The sequence below is a fragment of the Convolutriloba macropyga genome, chromosome 5, assembly GCF_964194025.1.
Source record: "Convolutriloba macropyga chromosome 5, txConMacr16.3, whole genome shotgun sequence".
In the NCBI taxonomy this organism is placed as follows: domain Eukaryota; kingdom Metazoa; phylum Xenacoelomorpha; order Acoela; family Convolutidae; genus Convolutriloba; species Convolutriloba macropyga.
The window spans coordinates 2,280,666-2,299,268 of record NC_134472.1 but is presented as its reverse complement, the minus strand read 5'-3'; the positions used below and the strand labels follow the sequence as shown (position 1 = coordinate 2,299,268).

At 30.7% G+C, this 18,603-nt stretch overlaps 2 protein-coding genes across 24 annotated transcripts in view; one reads left to right on the top strand and one right to left on the bottom strand.

The window, feature by feature from the left end:
- Positions 1-1,051, top strand: part of LOC142339036 (gamma-aminobutyric acid receptor subunit pi-like) — a 62,088-nt gene extending 61,037 nt beyond the window's left edge. For all 23 annotated transcript variants that reach the window (XM_075388678.1, XM_075388666.1, XM_075388662.1 and 20 more), the window contains one exon: positions 452-1,051. In XM_075388678.1, the coding sequence (XP_075244793.1) occupies positions 452-942 (491 nt within the window). In that variant the 3' untranslated portion in view covers positions 943-1,051. The remainder of the gene's footprint in view (positions 1-451) is intronic.
- LOC142339038 (methylglutaconyl-CoA hydratase, mitochondrial-like) overlaps positions 1-18,603 on the bottom strand; it is a 398,030-nt gene that overhangs the window by 282,606 nt on the left and 96,821 nt on the right. The gene's annotated exons all lie outside the window — the stretch shown is intronic.

The following is an 18,603-nucleotide window of genomic DNA, read 5'->3' as shown; positions in this document are numbered from 1 at the left end:
GGGTCGCAAATGTTACTCAGATATCGGCGGAAAATTTTATGAAAACTATAAAAACAGACTAATAGATGTTTTAAAAGCAAAAGGCGTATAGACATGATACCAGAGATCTGATCTGAACTGAAGATACTGTATTATTTAATTTTTGGCGCTTTCCAAAAATTCTTCAGGTGTGTAGCTTTTTGGTACCATAGTGCATCATTGAGCACATAGCATACTGTTCTTTTTGCGAGCATCGCTCTCTTTTGGCGACTCTGGCAGCTTTGTTGCGTCTGAAACTCTTACGTGGTACATCATTCAAGCTGGATTGGTCCAAAGGTGACCGACCAGACTTTTTTACACAATAAAGAGCTGTATAAAGACACAAAATTTGTAAATAGGATGATAAAAAACAGTGCGGGGCTGAGTTATAATAGATCTACTTGAAGTACATATTTAAGTCGTGGTTTTTCAGGCTTGCTTGAGTTTGCCACAGTCATATATCTGGGATCAAAAGAGAAGAAAATAGCGGCTCAAATCAAGGAAAAGAAGGAGAAACAGAAGGAATATCTCTCCACAATCAACAGCATACGAAACATGAATTTACTGCAAGACTTAGATCCCTTCTTTGCAAATGACATCTTGAAGGATTCCGTATCGTCGGCAGGGTTACAACTCTCCCCCACGGGGGGTGGAAGCGGGGCAGGTGGGAAAAGCCCTCTAAGTTTGACCTCAACTTTGAACCCTGACGGGGGCGTGTCGACCAGCGCCCGACTTTTAACCCCACTAACAAGTGCGGACATTATTCAGCCTACTACCCAAAAACTACCAAGATGGACAGCTTCTAGGATTGAAGTGTATTCCAGGATTTGGTTTCCCACCTCATTCGTGACTTTGTTCACGTTTTATTGGGTTTACTTTTATGTGATGAAGGCAGATTACTATCTGAAGAAAGACAAAGACTAGAACTCAAAATTTTACTCCCATTTTTGTTGCCCACTGCGCTACTATATATCACAATCATCAGTTTGATCTTGTATATGATAGAAATTGTATAATTTAACCTTTCGAAATACTATTCTTTTGATTCGCCGAATCTTTGTTGAAATAAACTAAACCCAGTGATAAAAAGACAAACACGAGTGTTTTCTTGGTGATTCGCACAATAAAAAAATTAATCATTCCTTGAAAGGAAAAACAATGCTGAAAATTATATTGATTTTCAAACTTTTGAACTATGCTACACAGACCAGCATCTGAATTTGTTTTACAAGCGAGTTTTATCATACTTACAAGAGGTTAACTTGATCTCATGTTCGGATGGTTTCAAATCAAGTCCCACGGGTCAATTATAAAATAAATTTCGTGTCTTATAGAAGATAGTTAGGAATATAATGCTGTAAATCAAATATCTTTAAATTTTTTCTACAAACGAAGCTCCATCGCCCAGTTATTAAAACCTAAATTTTTCGTCTCATCCAATGAGCGGGGAGATATTGGATACTACCCAATTCAACAATGGTATAAGATGTAGGATACTTTTTTGGTACTATGCAAAATTGCGCGGGTTGAAAAAAAATTTTAATCATAGAACTTTCACATTATGGACCATTGACTGCATAAATCAAAAAAGGTTTTAAGATTGGTAAAACTATAACTTTGCCATAAATGAAAGTTCAATGACTAAAATTTTTCCATATATGGAAGTTTTATGACTACAACTTTTCCATAATATGAGAGTTCTGTGGTTACTAATTCTCCACGGCAACAGAAAGGAAGCATTTAAAGAGTCTTGGTTTTTTTGTGAGTCCTCATGATTTAAGCAAAAACGGAGGCTCTTTTTTCCATAACACGATATATATAGCTTAAAACTCAATATTTCAATTTTTTAAGTTCGTTTATCTAAACATATTTTCCCCTCCTTTTCATGATGTATTCAAAATATTCATGAAAACTTAATTTTGTAGAACTACCTTTTATGAAAGTTCTATGACTACATCTTTTCATAGACGCCATAATATGAAGTTCTAATTTTGTAACTGTTTGATTTATGGGGTCAACCCGAGTGGGTAATATCTGGGCAATGATTTTTTGGCGAATTATCCCGACAAATTAACCTGGCAATATGGGACTGAAGAGCGATTTTAGATCTTGAGACTGATATAGCCAGATTTTGACATAATAGTAGTGGGTAAAAGGTGCTCTCCAAGCGCATTTCAATTTTTTGAACTATTTTTACGTAGTAAAAACACCTCAAAAAATTTTCATGCACTTGTTCGAGCACCTTCCACCCACTACTCTATATACCTACTACTTGCTTATACCCCCATTTTATTCACTACTATATATAAGCTTGTTTTATCCACTACTACATATTACCTTTATATTCACTCAAAACCTATCATTTCTTGTCTCACTTAGTGCAAACCACTAGTGTCGAGTTAAGCTGGTAATTATCTGTTATCAGACGAATAGTTTGGGTTCTATCCCCACTGACTCCAGTGGACGTCCCCAGATACTAGTATAAAACTAGTGAGACCGTGTAAAAAACACGTAAAACCAATTTCGAAAATTGATGTAACCACTTCGAGGATAACTTGAATAAAAAACCAGCTTAACTCTTTTATAAATTTTAAATTTTGCTAATATTTATATAATATTAAGGTCCTTGTTTTTATTTATTACTTGGCCAAGTCATAATTAGGCTAAAACCCAAAGTAATAGCAAAATTTAATAATTTATCAAAAAAAAATAAAGCAAATTTCAAAATAAGAGCGAAATACCTCTTATAAGAGCGAATCACTCTTTAGGAGAGAAATTTCCCCTATCGGAGTGATGCCCCAGTACAAAATCACGATTTTTCACGCTTAAAAAGTGATTTCCCTCTTTTTTAAAAAAATTTTAAAATTATCTAAATTTTTATGAATTTTTTATTTTTTATTTTTAAATTATCTATACTCTTCAATAAATTTATATTTTTTTTAACGTTTTCTATATTTATCCCATTATTAATAAGAAATGAGACAAAATTATAATAATTACATGAACAACTTTCTTCATTTTGTGTAATAATAGGATTGGTGTAACAACTTCGTGGATTGGGGGTCAGATCAGTGTAAGGACCTTCCGTCTTGGTTCCCCAACTGCTTTGCAGATTTCCAGTAAATCCTTTAGGTATATCCACATCTGGATGTTGTCTTTTTACATGAGCATTCATTCCATCATTTCTCACAATAGAAGGGCAATATAGACAACTAACTTTAGTAGAAGTACCATTTCTACATGTATACTTGCTTTTATCAAAATCTGTTAATGGTTTTACATAATTACATCTATTACAACATCTAGTTATAACTTCAGGATTAGGGCTAGGATCAATGCCTGGATTGTTGTAACCGCTTCGCGGATTAGGGCTAGAGCTAGAGCTAGAGCTAGGATTAGGGCTAGAGCTAGGATTAGAGCTAGAGCCAATACTAGGACTATATCCAAATTCATCTTTAAAAGAACAATCAGTTTTTATGCAAATACCGCTTAATGTTTTATCACCACACACACATTTACCAATTTTAACTTCATGACATATTGAATAATGAAAAGCTAGATTAAAGGACGCTCCACATTTATGATTACACTCTAAACATTTCATAACCATTTATGATGGGGTAAAATCTGCGAAACAGTTTGGTAAACCACGAATAAATTTCGTTCACTGATTATAAATTTTATCTAGTGAAGATTTCAATTATATCTTTAGCGTTATCTTTTGATGTGATATACTCAGCTAAATATTTCTTTCCCGTCAAACTGAGCATATTAGTTTTACATCTTCTATCTAAAATCACTTCAAGGTCTAATTCTTTTTTATCTCCAATAAAATTCATAATCTCATCTCTAGATTCTTTATTCTTTTATTTAGATTGCTTAAATACTTTCCCCCCTTTCTATTTAAAATCCCATCCTCTTCATTTATATATTCCTCTTGTTTTGTATTTCGTGGATTGGGCTTTACCCATATTTCACTATTGGCAAAGCCACTTCGGGAATTAGCAAAGCTACTTCGTAGATCATTATCCAACTCTTCTCCATATCCAATTTTAACCAATGTACTTACTCTATTCAACATTGTGCTTGCTCAAATTGCTATATTTCCAGCATTTCTTGATATCATATCAGGATAAATGTAACTCATTATAAATAAACCTGAACTTATATTTCCACCAACAGTTGATAAATTTTTTATATTTTTTCCTGTAACCATTTCTTGCGTTAGAACATCATTCTGTATTTTAATATTATTTAACTTAAGAAGTTTATTAAAATAGAATATAGAGTTATCGTGATTAAAAACATTTCTATCATTAGCATTAATCATGAGTGGTTTCATATATGTTATACGTTTCTTTTTATCTTCTCTTTCTACTTAACTTTTTGAACTAAGAGCTTTTAAATCAATGAAACCAACTCTTGAGTCATATATCATAGTTCTATTCTTATCAATGATAATAATATTATTCTCTTTCCTATTAAATTTAATTATGCCATAACGAAGCTCATCTGACATTCCATCTGTACAATTATAATAAATACTATTTAACTCACTAATTATTTTTTTTGAAGTTATGTTCACATTTATAAATTTCATTAAAATTTTAAAATAGATCAGCTCCAATATAAGTTGTTAAATAATTAGTATCACAACTCATTCATGCTGTATTAATTCTTTGAGCTGGTTTATGACACATCACAATCATTTGAATATCATAATGTCTTCCTTCTGTGAAATAATAAGCTACATCCTTATTTAACTTAACGCCCATATCATCAAGAAAAATTACGCTCTCTTTGAATTTAGACTTATTTTTTGATGTGATCATATTTATATCATCCTTATTCATTCCAATATAAAACTCACTAGTCTCAGGATCTATCCAATCGCTGTCATCTTTACATACAATGATTATATTTTTAGCTTGCTGTTGGTTTTGGTTTTGGTCTTGGTTCGGATCTTGATCTTAATATAATTTTAAATATTGTCTATTAAAATATGTTTTGCCCGTACCAGTTCCACCATTAACAATAGTATGAAATGGTGACTTTTCATATTCAAATCTAATTAGACTCCTATTCATAAATCCACCAAAGCTTTCCTCTAGTTTTGTATATTTACTCGGTATCGAATTATAAAATATAAAACAAATTGCAATTATGATAAAAAAATAAAAAGTATACCTCCTTTATCCATTTTTATATATAAAATTTATATATAAAAAATGCTTATCCTAACTTTTGAGGAAATCAATAATAAATTTAATATTGATAATATTGCTATGAGTGATATCAGAATAAAAGATATAGGTAAAGATATAAGTCTAACACCAATTGAAATAGAAATGTGAGATGAGAATCCTAAAACAATCAGGGAACTCAACTTCAACATTATTGTAAATCTACATCCAACTGATGGTACACATTGGGTTTTAGTTATAAGAAGAGAAGATGGTCCAATGGCGAAGCATCGGCAAAGGCCCATATTTTACTTTGATATTTTTGGTGTAGAAACCCCACCATTATTCCTAGAAGAACATGTTGATCTATGCTCTAATGAAAGAATAGAACAATATGATGAATCTTATTGTGGGGCTTATTGTTTATATATGATCTATCTTATTGATAGAGGACTTAGAATTAAAATTGCTTTGAATATTTTAGTTAATCAAGTTAAATGTCCCGAAATATATAATGAGTGTTTTTGTTTGGGTTGTTTTGTTAATGATATTGCTAATGATAATGTTAATGATAAAGATAATTATAATGATAATGATAATGAAATGACATTGATAATGATAATGATAATGATAATGATAATATTAATGATAATGATAATGATAATGATAATGATCTACGAAGTAGCTTTGCTAATAATGATAATGATAATGATAATGATAGAGATAAATTTATATATCTATTTGTGAGAAACATAAAAAGGGTAACCCTAACAACAATGAATGTCTTAGTAACAATATTTCTATAAACATAAATGATGATCTTCAATCATGGCTAAATGATGATAATATAATTACTGAAGCTACACTCCCAGAGAACTTTAGATGTATAGTATCTGGTCCTAGTGAATGTGGTAAGACATTCTTATTAACAAAACTAATTCTGGCTAGTATATATTTTGAGAAGCTATACATCATTGGACCTACTGGCGATCAATATCAGGGTTTAGAGGGAATAAAACCAAAGGCAGTTGTCGAGTTTGTTAAAGATATAAGAGATTTACCATCTCCTGATAAACTACCCAAAGATTTAAAGAAACTAATGATATTCGATGATGTTAGAGCCAAATAACCGGTTATTAATGAATACTTTTGTAGGAGTGGACATAATAATTGTAATATGATATATCTTAATCAAAATCTATTCACAATAGATAGACAGAGTGTTAGAGAGAATTGTAATTTTTTTTATTTGAACAAAGAGTTAAAGTCCTCATATCTATTTATCAAGATTTCTATAATAATGTTGAACTTAGTTATAATGATTTTGCTAATATATGTAAAAAGGTATGGAAAGAGCCTTATAATTACATTGTCAATGATATAACTAAAAATAAAAATTTTAATGGTAAACTAAGAATTAATTGGGATCGGAGAGTTTTGTAGTTTAGTCTGAGTTTAAGTTTATATCTAGACTAGATGCAAAGTAAAACTTAATACATCGCCATTAAAATCTATAGGTCTTCCATGCTCACCTTTAATATGAAATTCAATATATTCTATTCTATCTTTAGTTACAATTTGATACAAGATATTAGTTGGTATAATATTTATCAAGTAATCTGGTGGTTCTGTTAGAGTAAACGTATAGAATATGTCTGTGTCATTCCCATTATCTTTAGCACCAGATATCACATTACGATGAATGTTTATTTACTAAAGCCCATAATGTCAACAATTTTCTGAGATGTATATTTACCTTGTTTATAAACTGCTATTCTGAATCCTAGTAATGAGGCTATTGAGTTTTCTACATCAAAGTTAATTGCACCCTTATTTATTTTCATTAAACATTTCATTGTATTCTTATCGGGTTCTATTATAACATTAACATTAGTTTCTTCTTTTTTGATTAATTCTGCTATTTCAGTTAATTCATATGCAATTGGTGTAAATGCTTTGTTATGGGGCTTCACCTATTTTTGACGAGTTAAGTATAGGTTCACTAAAGTTAAACTTTTCTGTTGCCTTTATCATTCTAAAGTTAAGTGTATGCTCTTCTTTATTTTTAGTTAGCGTTTCATGTATCTTTTTTAGTTCATATAGAATTAAATTGTCTGTCATTTTTCATCTTTTAAAAATGGATTTTAATTTGGATACAACTTATGGTTATAATAATGATATACACAAAAAGAAAATTATAAAGTATAAACCAATTAATCTAGCAACAATGAATACGGTTAATACTAACATGAATATCATACTCAATAGAGAAGAGAATCATTTAAATTTACATGATTCATATCTAGAGATAGAGTTTGTTGTATTAGATGATGCTGGTGGTGTGTTTGCTAATAATGCTAATATCATATTAGTTAATTTTGGTTTGATTGCATTATTTAGTTCAGTTAAGCTTGAAACTAGTGGTGGTAGGACTATTGAACATATAGATCATTGTCACCCTAATCTATTGATGTATAAGTTATTAACTAGTACTGATGATGAATATGAGAGTGGTTTTGTTAGAAATCAAGGTAATAGAGATAATCAACCTAAAGGTGACCATATTGCTGCAGAACGAGGTCATATGTATATGAAGATTAAGATGAGTGATCTATTTGGTTTCGTAAATGATTTAGAAAAGATTATAAATGGTTTAGGATTTAAACTTATTTTAAAAAGAAATAATAATGATGGAGCTCTATTTAGAGTTAATGCTGGTGCTGATGCAGTTGCTAATGATTTTAATATAGATATTAGAGATATATCATGGCGTGTGCCAAGTATTGATCCTAGTAACAACAATAGAATTATTGTACAAAAGGGTTTAAGTAAAAAGAATAATGTAGACTTTAGCTATTATGAAAGAAAGACGTAAGAATGTACCCAATGCTACTAACTTCCTGTTTGATCTAGGTATGGAAAGTGGTATGGAAAGACCACAATATATAATATTTGGTTTTGAAAATAATAATGTTAATGAACAAACTCATGATGCAACTACATGTGATATAATGAATGTTACTGAATGTTATGGTAAGATCGGTAGTGAGTTTTATCCCGAGGATAGAATGATTATTAATTATGGTTCTAATAATTATAATGAGGCGTTTAAGGAGATTGTTAGCTTTAATGAAGATTATAATGGAATACAACATAATATAAAACCATATATAAATCATAGAACATTCAAAAGTAGTTATAGAATATATGTATTTGATACTATATATCAAAGTGATCATATAGGACCACAGTCAATACAACTTAATTGTAAATTTAGTGCTGCAGTTGCAGAGTTGCAGATGTTATATGTCAAGCATTAGTATTAACTAGAAAGGTTATTAGTGTTAATAGTGATGGAAATAAGATGGTTGATATAGTATCATAATTATAATTATATCTATGGCCCTAGTCATTATTTTAGATATATCTCTAGCTATAATCATCTGCGAACAGCCTTCATCCGTGGCAAGCCAAGCAGTACCTGATAATTATAATTATAACTATTTCTTTCTTGTATTAACAAAACCCCTAGCATAAATAATATCTAGTTTCTTTTTATTCTCTAGAGATAAGCCTCCAGCTTCAAGCTTAATCTTAGCCTTGGGCCTAACCTTAGGCTTAGACTTAGGCTTAATAACAACAGAGGGATTATACTTTTAAAATTCCACTATTTTTATATATAGAAATGTGTCTTTTAAATAAGTTCAAAACTAATTCATATTGTCTTGGTGGTAGACATTAAAGTGGTACTAATAATATAAGAGGTTTTGTATCTGTGAAGAGTCCTAAAATGTTAAAGGGTAATTGTGTTAAATGTAGAAGGAATAAGTCAATGAGAAAATCTGATGCCACAATAGAAGCTGAGGGATTGAAAGATTTCTTTAAAAGTGTTGGTAAAGCTACGGTTAACTTTGGAAAGAAAGTTGCGAACAAGTAACAGCATTAGAAATAGCAAGTAATATAGGAAGTGCAGCTGCAAGTAGAAACTCTAGAGCTGCTTGATCGGCCAAACCTGATTTAATTAAATTTGCAACTACTGGCGAGGGTATAAAAGTAGTACAAAAATGAAGAGGTTTATACTTATGTAAAAAGAAAAGATAATTAATTATATTAGAGTTTAAATATAACTATGGGTATGAGTATAACTAAGACTAAGCTTAGCTCTAATATTATCTATATATATTAATACTAATATTATTATTACTAAAGTTATTGTTATGACTAAGCACTAATAGCATTAATCTAAAAAAAACACTTAACTTGTTTTTCTTATCAACGGAGTTTCGGCTTCGCCGATTCTTCTTATAATCCTCATATACCTTAACTAATTCATTATACTCATCATTATCTATTTTATTATCATTCATTGATTTAGTATATATTCTGTTAAACTTATCACTAAAATGTTTACTTAAAATATACATTTGTGAATACTTTATAATTTTATTTCTTGTTTTAGTATTAATTGTTTTTGATAATGAACAACAAATAGTTGCTGTAGCAAAAGCTGTTGGTATAGAATAAGGTAATTCTATACCTTTTAATGCAACTGATGTTGTTGTTGCCGTTGTCGCAACTGATGATAATAGTATTTCTGTTATAACAGCTACGTTAATATAATTTTTATTTCTACTTAACTTCTTATTATAGTTATTAGTTTAAGTTTCATAATAATTTCTAATATCTTTTATAATGTTAATGTTATTGTTAAATTTATCATTAGCTTGAATCTTTTCGTTTATCTGTTTCTCAGCCGCTTCGCGGATTAATCGTTCTGGTACTGATGACAAATCTGGATATAGTAATCTCTCACTCGGTTCTGTTGGATTGGTCATTTTCATTAGTAAAAAAACTCTCAATATCTTTCATTATATCTTCTTTTCTAAATCATAATGCATCTCTAGCCTTGCTTGTTATTTGTTGTCTACTAACTTACTTTCTAATAATATAGCTATTATATATTTTGTAACTATCTTCATCATTAAAACATGGTTTTCTCTTAAACCCCTCCATCTATCAACACATGCATCGCCCAATTGAATATTAGTAATTGACTGATTAAACTTATTGTTATCAAACTCCAGTTTTAATTCATTATATTTAGAAATGGTATCAGCGGAAACTTTGTTGCAAATATGAACAATATTAGTTTCAATTTCAGCCAACTTATTGGCTATTGTAGATATATTAGATGAGTCAAGAGAAACTAGTTCAACTGTATCACCATCAATCCATACTGTATCTCCATTGATTGTAGATGATGGCAAACCAATAATGTTTGCATTTAGTCGGCCAATTGTATCTTCTTCAAATTTACATTTTCTTTGCTCAGTTATGTTTTTACTTAAAATATCTAATTTTTTATTAGAAGATAATAAGTTATTGTCACAATAATCTTTATTAACAACATCTTCTTCATCTAACGGAGGATGTACATTTGTAATTTTATAAGTATCTTGCATGTCAATATTATCATTATCTTCTAGGAATAAACCATGAGCCTTACTTAGTGTTAAGTTGTTCATTGATGTTGATGTTGATGTTCATTGATGTTTAGCATGAGTGAATCTAATTCTTGTCATCTTTGTATTTATTTACAGTAAGAATTATGTCTAAGGATTCTAAAACTTTATTATTAGATTCAAAGTCAAACTCAGATTTTAATAATTCCTGTTCGTAATTTTTACTTTCTATTATCTCTCCATTCATATCTTCTATCTTATATGTTGGTTGTTGTGTTTTTAAAATCTCATTCTTTAAACAACTCTCTATTCCAATTAGAAGTGTATCCCTTAGAGAAGATTTTACGTTTATCTGCATTTCTAACATAATCACCAACTTTAAGTTTAGGTTCAATTTTTCTATAAATGAATGATTATTTAACCTTATCGGGATTATAAGAAGCATCAACTGGTGTCATATTAATTGTTGAATGAATGTTATTGTTATATGTTCTGACTGCATCATTCAATATATTTACCCAATTACCATCACCATTGATGAACATTGGTTTATTAATTATGAGTAATAATGTTCTATTGAATCTCTCTATAAAGACAGCTTTAAATCACTATAAATAGAATATTGTTTTGTTTCATATTCTTCAAGTAAAGATTTAAATGTTTTATTGTAAGACTCACTACCTCTATCTACCCATAACTTTTCTGGTTTTCTATGTTCAGAGCCACCTTGTGGATGTTCACCTAATACTATTTTAAAACCATTAGTTATAGATAAACCAGATTTATTCTTTAATGGAATAGCCCCTGCATATTTTGTGAAAATATCTATAACTGTTAATATAAACTTATAAGTATTATTGTATTTACTTAGAGATGACTTATCAATTAAATCAGCTGACTCATCAATTAACTGTTTCATCTTTATATAATGGTATTATTCTTTCTCTTCTAAACTTTGTTATTTGAGGACTGAATACTTCTTTAGCTAATAGTTGTTGTTGTTGTTTTTCCATCAGTATTTATTTTACCATAGTTAAAAACAAAATTATCTAGTTGCTCTTGATTAATAATATTCATAGATAATAGTTGCTTAGATATATCTAGAATTTCATCATATAATCCATCATGACCAGCTTTTGTTTCTGGTATTAATAATTCTAATCTTTCTACTAAACTATTGGGGTCAGTCTTAGTAAGACCACTAGCTTTAACTTCTTCTTCTTCTTCTTCATTAGTATCATAAACAGTGGATTCACTACTAAAGAAATCTCTTCTCGGTGATGCGATACTAATTGACAGTCTTCTTATAACTTTCGATCTATTACTTTTAGTATCTCCTCTTTGTTTATAACCGATATCCCTTAGAAATTGTTTTATTTTGTTTTCATCACCTTTTATGTCTCTTTCTGTCACATTTTTATTAGTGATAAACATAAGGAAACCTTTAGTGAAATCATAGTTGTTATTTCTAAGTTTTATACCATTCGGTGTTATATGAGTAGGCACATTATTAATTGTAAACTTATTTTCATTTGCATCGAATGGGACTAATCGTAATTGAATATTCGTTTGTTTTAACATATCTGCTAGAATATCAAGCATCTCGTTACTTAGTTGAAACAACTTGCTCTCTCGAACTGGTAATGTGATAGGCTCTCTGACAGAGAACCCGCTTTGTTGAACGGGGAAGAACTCTAAAGCTTTCAATGCGTTTGCGTTGTCTTCTATCCGTAAACTGGTTTCATCGGTCTGGGAACCAGCTTCCTGGATCTGCGCAGCAGTTTCACCAATCCGAGAAGCGGTTTCACCGATTGCTTCCATTGTTTGTGTTTGGTGGGCTTGTAGTATTTCACTATTACAATTTGAAGTTTTAGTTAGAGGATCAAATAACTCTTCTATTTCACCATAAAATTCTTGTTGTTTTAATTTATCTTCTAATCTATTTCTTCTGTTTAGTTTTGTAGTTGATTTAATTCTATGAATTTATCTAGCCTAGTCATTTTTTGAAAATAATTATCACAGTTCATTATATAATCTAATAGCGGCTTCAATAAACTTTCTATCTTCCTTAATTGTTAATTCTTTAATATTGTTTATCAGGGAACCGGTTTCACCGATCAGTGCTGGGTTTACCATAGTCCGTTGGTTTGGCGCAGACGAACTCTGTTGGCTGATTTTATTTAAAAAATCTCTTTTGAATAAATACATGTTCTCATCTAGGGGGATATTTTTTTATAATATTTACATAAAATCTTTTATCATCAAAATTACTTAAACTTCTTTTACTTATCTTAATTGTGGTCATACAACTTCCTATTTTTTGAATCCTACTTTCCTCTACTGTCCTTTCCTTATTATCTATTAGAGCATTATAATATTCCTCGTGCTTTCCAATACTTTCTTTCTATATTCCTTTCTCTTTTCCGCCATAGTTCTTTATACTATATGTTTTGGGTTTTAATACAATAAATTCTTCTATTATTTTACTCCCTAGCTCGTGTTTAAACTTGCCAGGGACTTTATTATTTGTTTTTATAGGAAAATCGGGGAACCTGCTTTGCAGATCTATGTTAGACAAGTCCATGTGCTCGTTGTCAACATTACCTCTACTATAACTTAAAATAAAACTATCCGTGTCCATATAGTGAAGGTTGATGTCTTCTAGCGATGGTTTCAGTACATCATAATAAAACTTATACATATGGAGTTTACTTAACTCCAATACAGTAGAGCCTAGATATATGGGTTTATCAAATTGTCAAATTGTAGTTCCTTTTTATAGAATTCTATTAGAGTATAGTTTTCATATCTAATTACATCTTTACATGTTGGTTTACTAACAGCTTTAAGTATTTCATATTCATTAGTTAGGATCTTTGCTTCTAGATACTTTATTGGATTCTCAAAACTTTTACCAGCAATGAGTTATTCATTAACTTAAATTTATATTTCTCAGGCTCAGTTTTAGCTTCTGCTCTCATTTTAGTATAAAGTTCAATATAGTCTCTAATTATATAATCTTGTTTAAATTTAATCATTCTACGGACTTTAGTAACCTTTATACCCATCTTAACAACAAACTTTAACATCCGATAGTGTATTGGGTATTCATATTTATTATTCTGACCTAATATTAGTTTCTTGCTTTTCGATGAAGTTGGGGGTCTTTGTTTGTATCCCAGTTCATTGTTCTCTACTTCTCTTCCATGGGGTAGTAGTTTGAAGTTGCTAGTTCTCTCTTTACATTCATTAGTATATTCTAAATCACAGATAAGCCAATAGCCGTAATCCCTATCATCTGAAGTATTTAATACTTTGTCTAGAGTTGCGTTGGAGTACTCAAAATCTTTATATGGTAGCTTTTGCATTAGTGCATAACCGTATAGGTTATTAGAAACGATGTACCGTATAGACTTTTGACTCTGACTCTGACTTCTAATATACCTATCACCTATAACACCACATATGCCACCTCTCATTGCACTAATGAAGTCTTTTAGTATTTGCTCATCTTGTATTGTGTCTAATTCAACATTGCTTAGTTTTAGGAAACAATCGAAGCTGTAGCCTGGTAGACTAATATAGTGTAGAGGATTTAGTTTATATGTATTCATGTTTAACTTAACAAATAGATTGAAGCAGTGTCCTAATATGAATATATCATTTTCCATATATTCCAATGTTAATTCTTTACCGGTTTTATTACTATTAGAATTATTAAAATCATCTACTTCATCTTGGGTTGGTAACTTAGTTATTAGTGATGCTCTAAAGTCTTGACTTGATAGATTGCCTAGTTTATTATTATAGCTATTCTCATATTCAAAGTATTCATAAGGAAATAATATTTTATTTTTAACATTATAAACTTTTGCCATTTTATCAAGAGACATTGTCAAGAAACTGTAACTATCTATAAACTTTAATATACCCACTCTAAACATTCTAGCTTTACCATTAGTACTAGCCAAGATATCAATTCTTCTCCTGCTATTATTCTGTTTAAATATCTCATTAAATAATAGATTGAAGTCATAGCCTTTTCCATTATGAAATAGCACTGGAATGAAGTTTTGATGTTTATAGTTTAAGTTACAAATATTGCATGCTGGGCCTCTATATCTACCTGTTTGGTGACAGTGATCTCTAACTTTATTAACACAGTTTTTGTTACAAATGTGACATATAGCATTAGCATCATGATACAATTTATCTTCTTCTGTGAATAGCATTGCTTTGTTTACCTTAATGCTATGTTTTGTTTCTATTTCTAATAAATCTCTAACATAAACTTTGGTGCAGTCTGAACCAAAGTATGAACTGCGAAGCAGGTTCCCTGATTGGTGTAACAGCTTAGCTGATTGACCTTCGGTCATGCTCTGCCATTGGCGTCTGCTATGCCAACTACAGCCAATAGCAATAGGTGCATGTTCAGATATCTTATATGTATTGCTACCAATCTTTTCATCTGTTCCTTTCATGTAACATTCATTATCACTAAGTATAACATTATTCACTTCTTGTTGTTTATGTCGATTCTTGAATTTAATTTGTTTTAACTTAGGGCAAACAATCTTTGGTTTGATTTGGAAACAGCATTCATGAGTTTCATTTTCATATTGAGCTAAACCAATAGGTACAATTATCACAAAATCAGAACTTTGCATGTTTGGTATTCGGTCTTTCTAGTAATACTTCTACGTTTTTAATTAGAGCACAATGTTCATTCCAGACTAGAATCCAAACATTTTGTCTATCTTTTACAAAGTTAGAACATTTCTCTAGGCGTTCTAATTTTGCTATATTACTATCTTGAGTAGGCCTGTAAAACCAAATATTGATATTATATTTATTTTGGATTTTTGTTATATAATCATATGCAGTTTCATTATATTCCCAGTCATCGACTAGATTATTATTATACCTATTTTCTCTAGTTGCATCTTGGGTCACAGGATATAATGCGGCTGTAATGCATAATCTTAAGCAATTAAATTTGTTACTTTTAGTATTTAAAATAGCTTTTGTTCTAGTTCTTAGATTTGATGGTAGTTCGATATATGATCCTAATGATGGTTTAGTTCTTTCTATATTTAGCTGAATGAAAGTTATTCCAAGAAACTCACAATCATAGCCATAACCCTCATAGGTTTCTCTAGAATTATCTAGCCATTGGTTTAGTTCCAGTCGATGATCTTTAGTCATATATCCATCAGTTCTAAAGTTTATAAGAGTTGTCTTAGTCTCTTCTTCTCCTCTCTTCTTATATAAGCAATTGGCCGTAACGTTATATATATATGATTTAAATGGTTTAAACCCATCTAATATGTAATCTATAGGCTCATAAATATCATTAATATAACTACCCGGCTTAGTAATATATAGCTGTCTTTGATTAAAGCTTGATTTAATAGTATAATTATCTGCGGGGCTTGGATTGGTTGAGATAACACTTTCTCTCATGTGTTTATTCATGTGAGTTTGTAGACCTATCTGATTTTTAAACTTATCGCCACAAACCCAGCATGGTTCAGTTTTAGTTTCAGTTTCAGTTTTAATAATATCCTTAGTTTTAATATTATCATTAGTTTTAATAATATAACCATCTTCATCCGAATTATACACCCTCTCCAAGACTTCTTCTTCTTCAGACTCAAACCTTTTCTCCAATAGTTCCTTATGTTTGAGATCGTATGATTGATGCCTGTATAAACCCTTCTTTGATTCAAAGGATAAATTACTGACGTCGTAGAAGTTTATGACACTAGTATTAGTTGATTGAGACATGTTGTATTTATTTAGGGGAAATTTTGGGAAAAATTTTTTTTCGAAAAGAATGTTGTAATAATTTTAAAGAATTAGAATATTCTTGTTATGTATGTAAAAATATGGTTAAGGTGAAAGATTATTTAGAACATTTGGGATATCATTATTCTGATCCTGATCAATATCTAGCATGTAGTATGTGTAATGTTTATAAACATATATCATTATATAGATTTAGAAATAGGAAATGTAGACAATGTATTTATCTTCATAGATATTGATATGGTCATACTAAAAATCAATTCAGAGAGCATGTTTATAAGTATAATATTCAAATAAGCTAATTCTTCTTATTTTAATTCTTCTGTGATGTAGTTTTGGTTTTTATTGATTTTTTGATTGAATATAGAGCTAATATACAGTAGTGAATAAAATGGGGGTTTAAGCAAGTGGTAGGTATATAGAGTAGTGGGTGGAAGGTGCTCGAACAAGTGCATGAAAATTTTTTGAGGTGTTTTTACTATGTAAAAATAGCTCAAAAAATTGAAATGCGCTTGGAGAGCACCTTTTACCTACTACTCATAATCATACGTAGGAAAATGGCGCTTCAAAACAGAAAAAGTGTAAGAAACTTTCCTTACACTATTTTCCAGTTATACATTCATTACAGTCTTCTTGATAACACAATTGGATATTTGTTGTACTCAATGTATCGAGGGTCACTTCGGAAGCTTGTCAAAAAGACTTGTAGATTGGTGAACAAAATGTAACTTATTTGTAAACGTTTCTTAGAGATTTTTCCTTAATCGGGAGTACAGATGGAAAATTCTCAAACTTTTCAAATGCAACCAAGTAGAAAGTACTGTTAGTTTCCTTATAATTAGACCAAAACCCCGTGAGTCGGAATGAATTGATTGCAATGATCTACATCTGGGCAACAATTTAGGTAAAAATTCAACAAAATAGAATTTTTTCATCTGAATTTGTCAATGAGCTGAAGAAAGAATTCGAAAATTTTTCTGAAATAACTTCTGAAAGATCCAAACTGATGTGGATATGAAAATAAAATGGTGTTATAGTGGTGAAAAAAACTATTTTCTGAATGCAAAAAGTTGAAAGAAATGGCTTTGAAATTTTAGAATTAAAAAATAAATGAACTGCGCGAGTCACTTCATTCAAACAACTATGAGACAAAATACGATTTTGACACGATGCTGCAGTCGGACAACACATTGCAACCCTTACATTCCAAATTGATTAAGAAGTAACTGTTGTTGCATCAATGGCGCAACTACTGACAAGTAACATGTACGTTTTCTGCTAATTCTAATTCGATGCTCTGATAACAATAATATAACCCAGGGCGAGGTGCCTGACTCAAGATCCATCAGATGGCGAGACCGTTTCAGATCGCGCAAAGGAGGTTTACAAACATAGCGGGCCGTTGTTTTTCTAATTATGAAGGTTGAATTGAATGGTCAATTAACTAGGTCATTAACAATTCAGCACATCAAACGTTCACCTCATTTTTAAACCCATTCAAGGGCTTTTTTATGGTTTAAATTCATGTTTTTGATGTTTTTGTTCACCTCATTCATTTTTTTTCATGTTTTTGTTCACCTCATTACCTTGGCTGGGCGGTTTTTTTCTTTGCCCCGTGGATGAAATTCTCCCCCTTCATAAGTTTAGAAAAAAAAGGAACATGCATTTAATTTGTTTGAATAAAAAAAATGGATAGGTTTTTGCTGGGTGAGCAAATGAGAGCTCAAATACATGCTCGCTTTTCTTGTGGTGCCTACACTCTGGCTTTTCTCAATCATTTTGAGAGCAGAGCCGCGTATTGCTGTTATTGAGTCGCTCCCCAGCTGTCGACCAAAAACTACAGAGAACCCTCACCGCGAAAAACTTCTGTTATTACCTAACGTGGCTAATCAGTTCAGAGCCTTTCTATTTGTCCCCGGAAAGCGTCTAAAAGTCTCCATTGCCATGAGCGGCACTGAGTTTCTAAAAATTTTCCGAAAAACCTCTAGTCCACATAGGGTTATCAAATTTTACTGGTGTTCTTTGTCGGTCATCTGTTGGTGCATTCGATTAAAAGGATCAGGGGGTCTTAGGTGCGCTGGTACATTCTCATCGACTATCATCAACACAAAATCGATCACCTCCCTCATAAG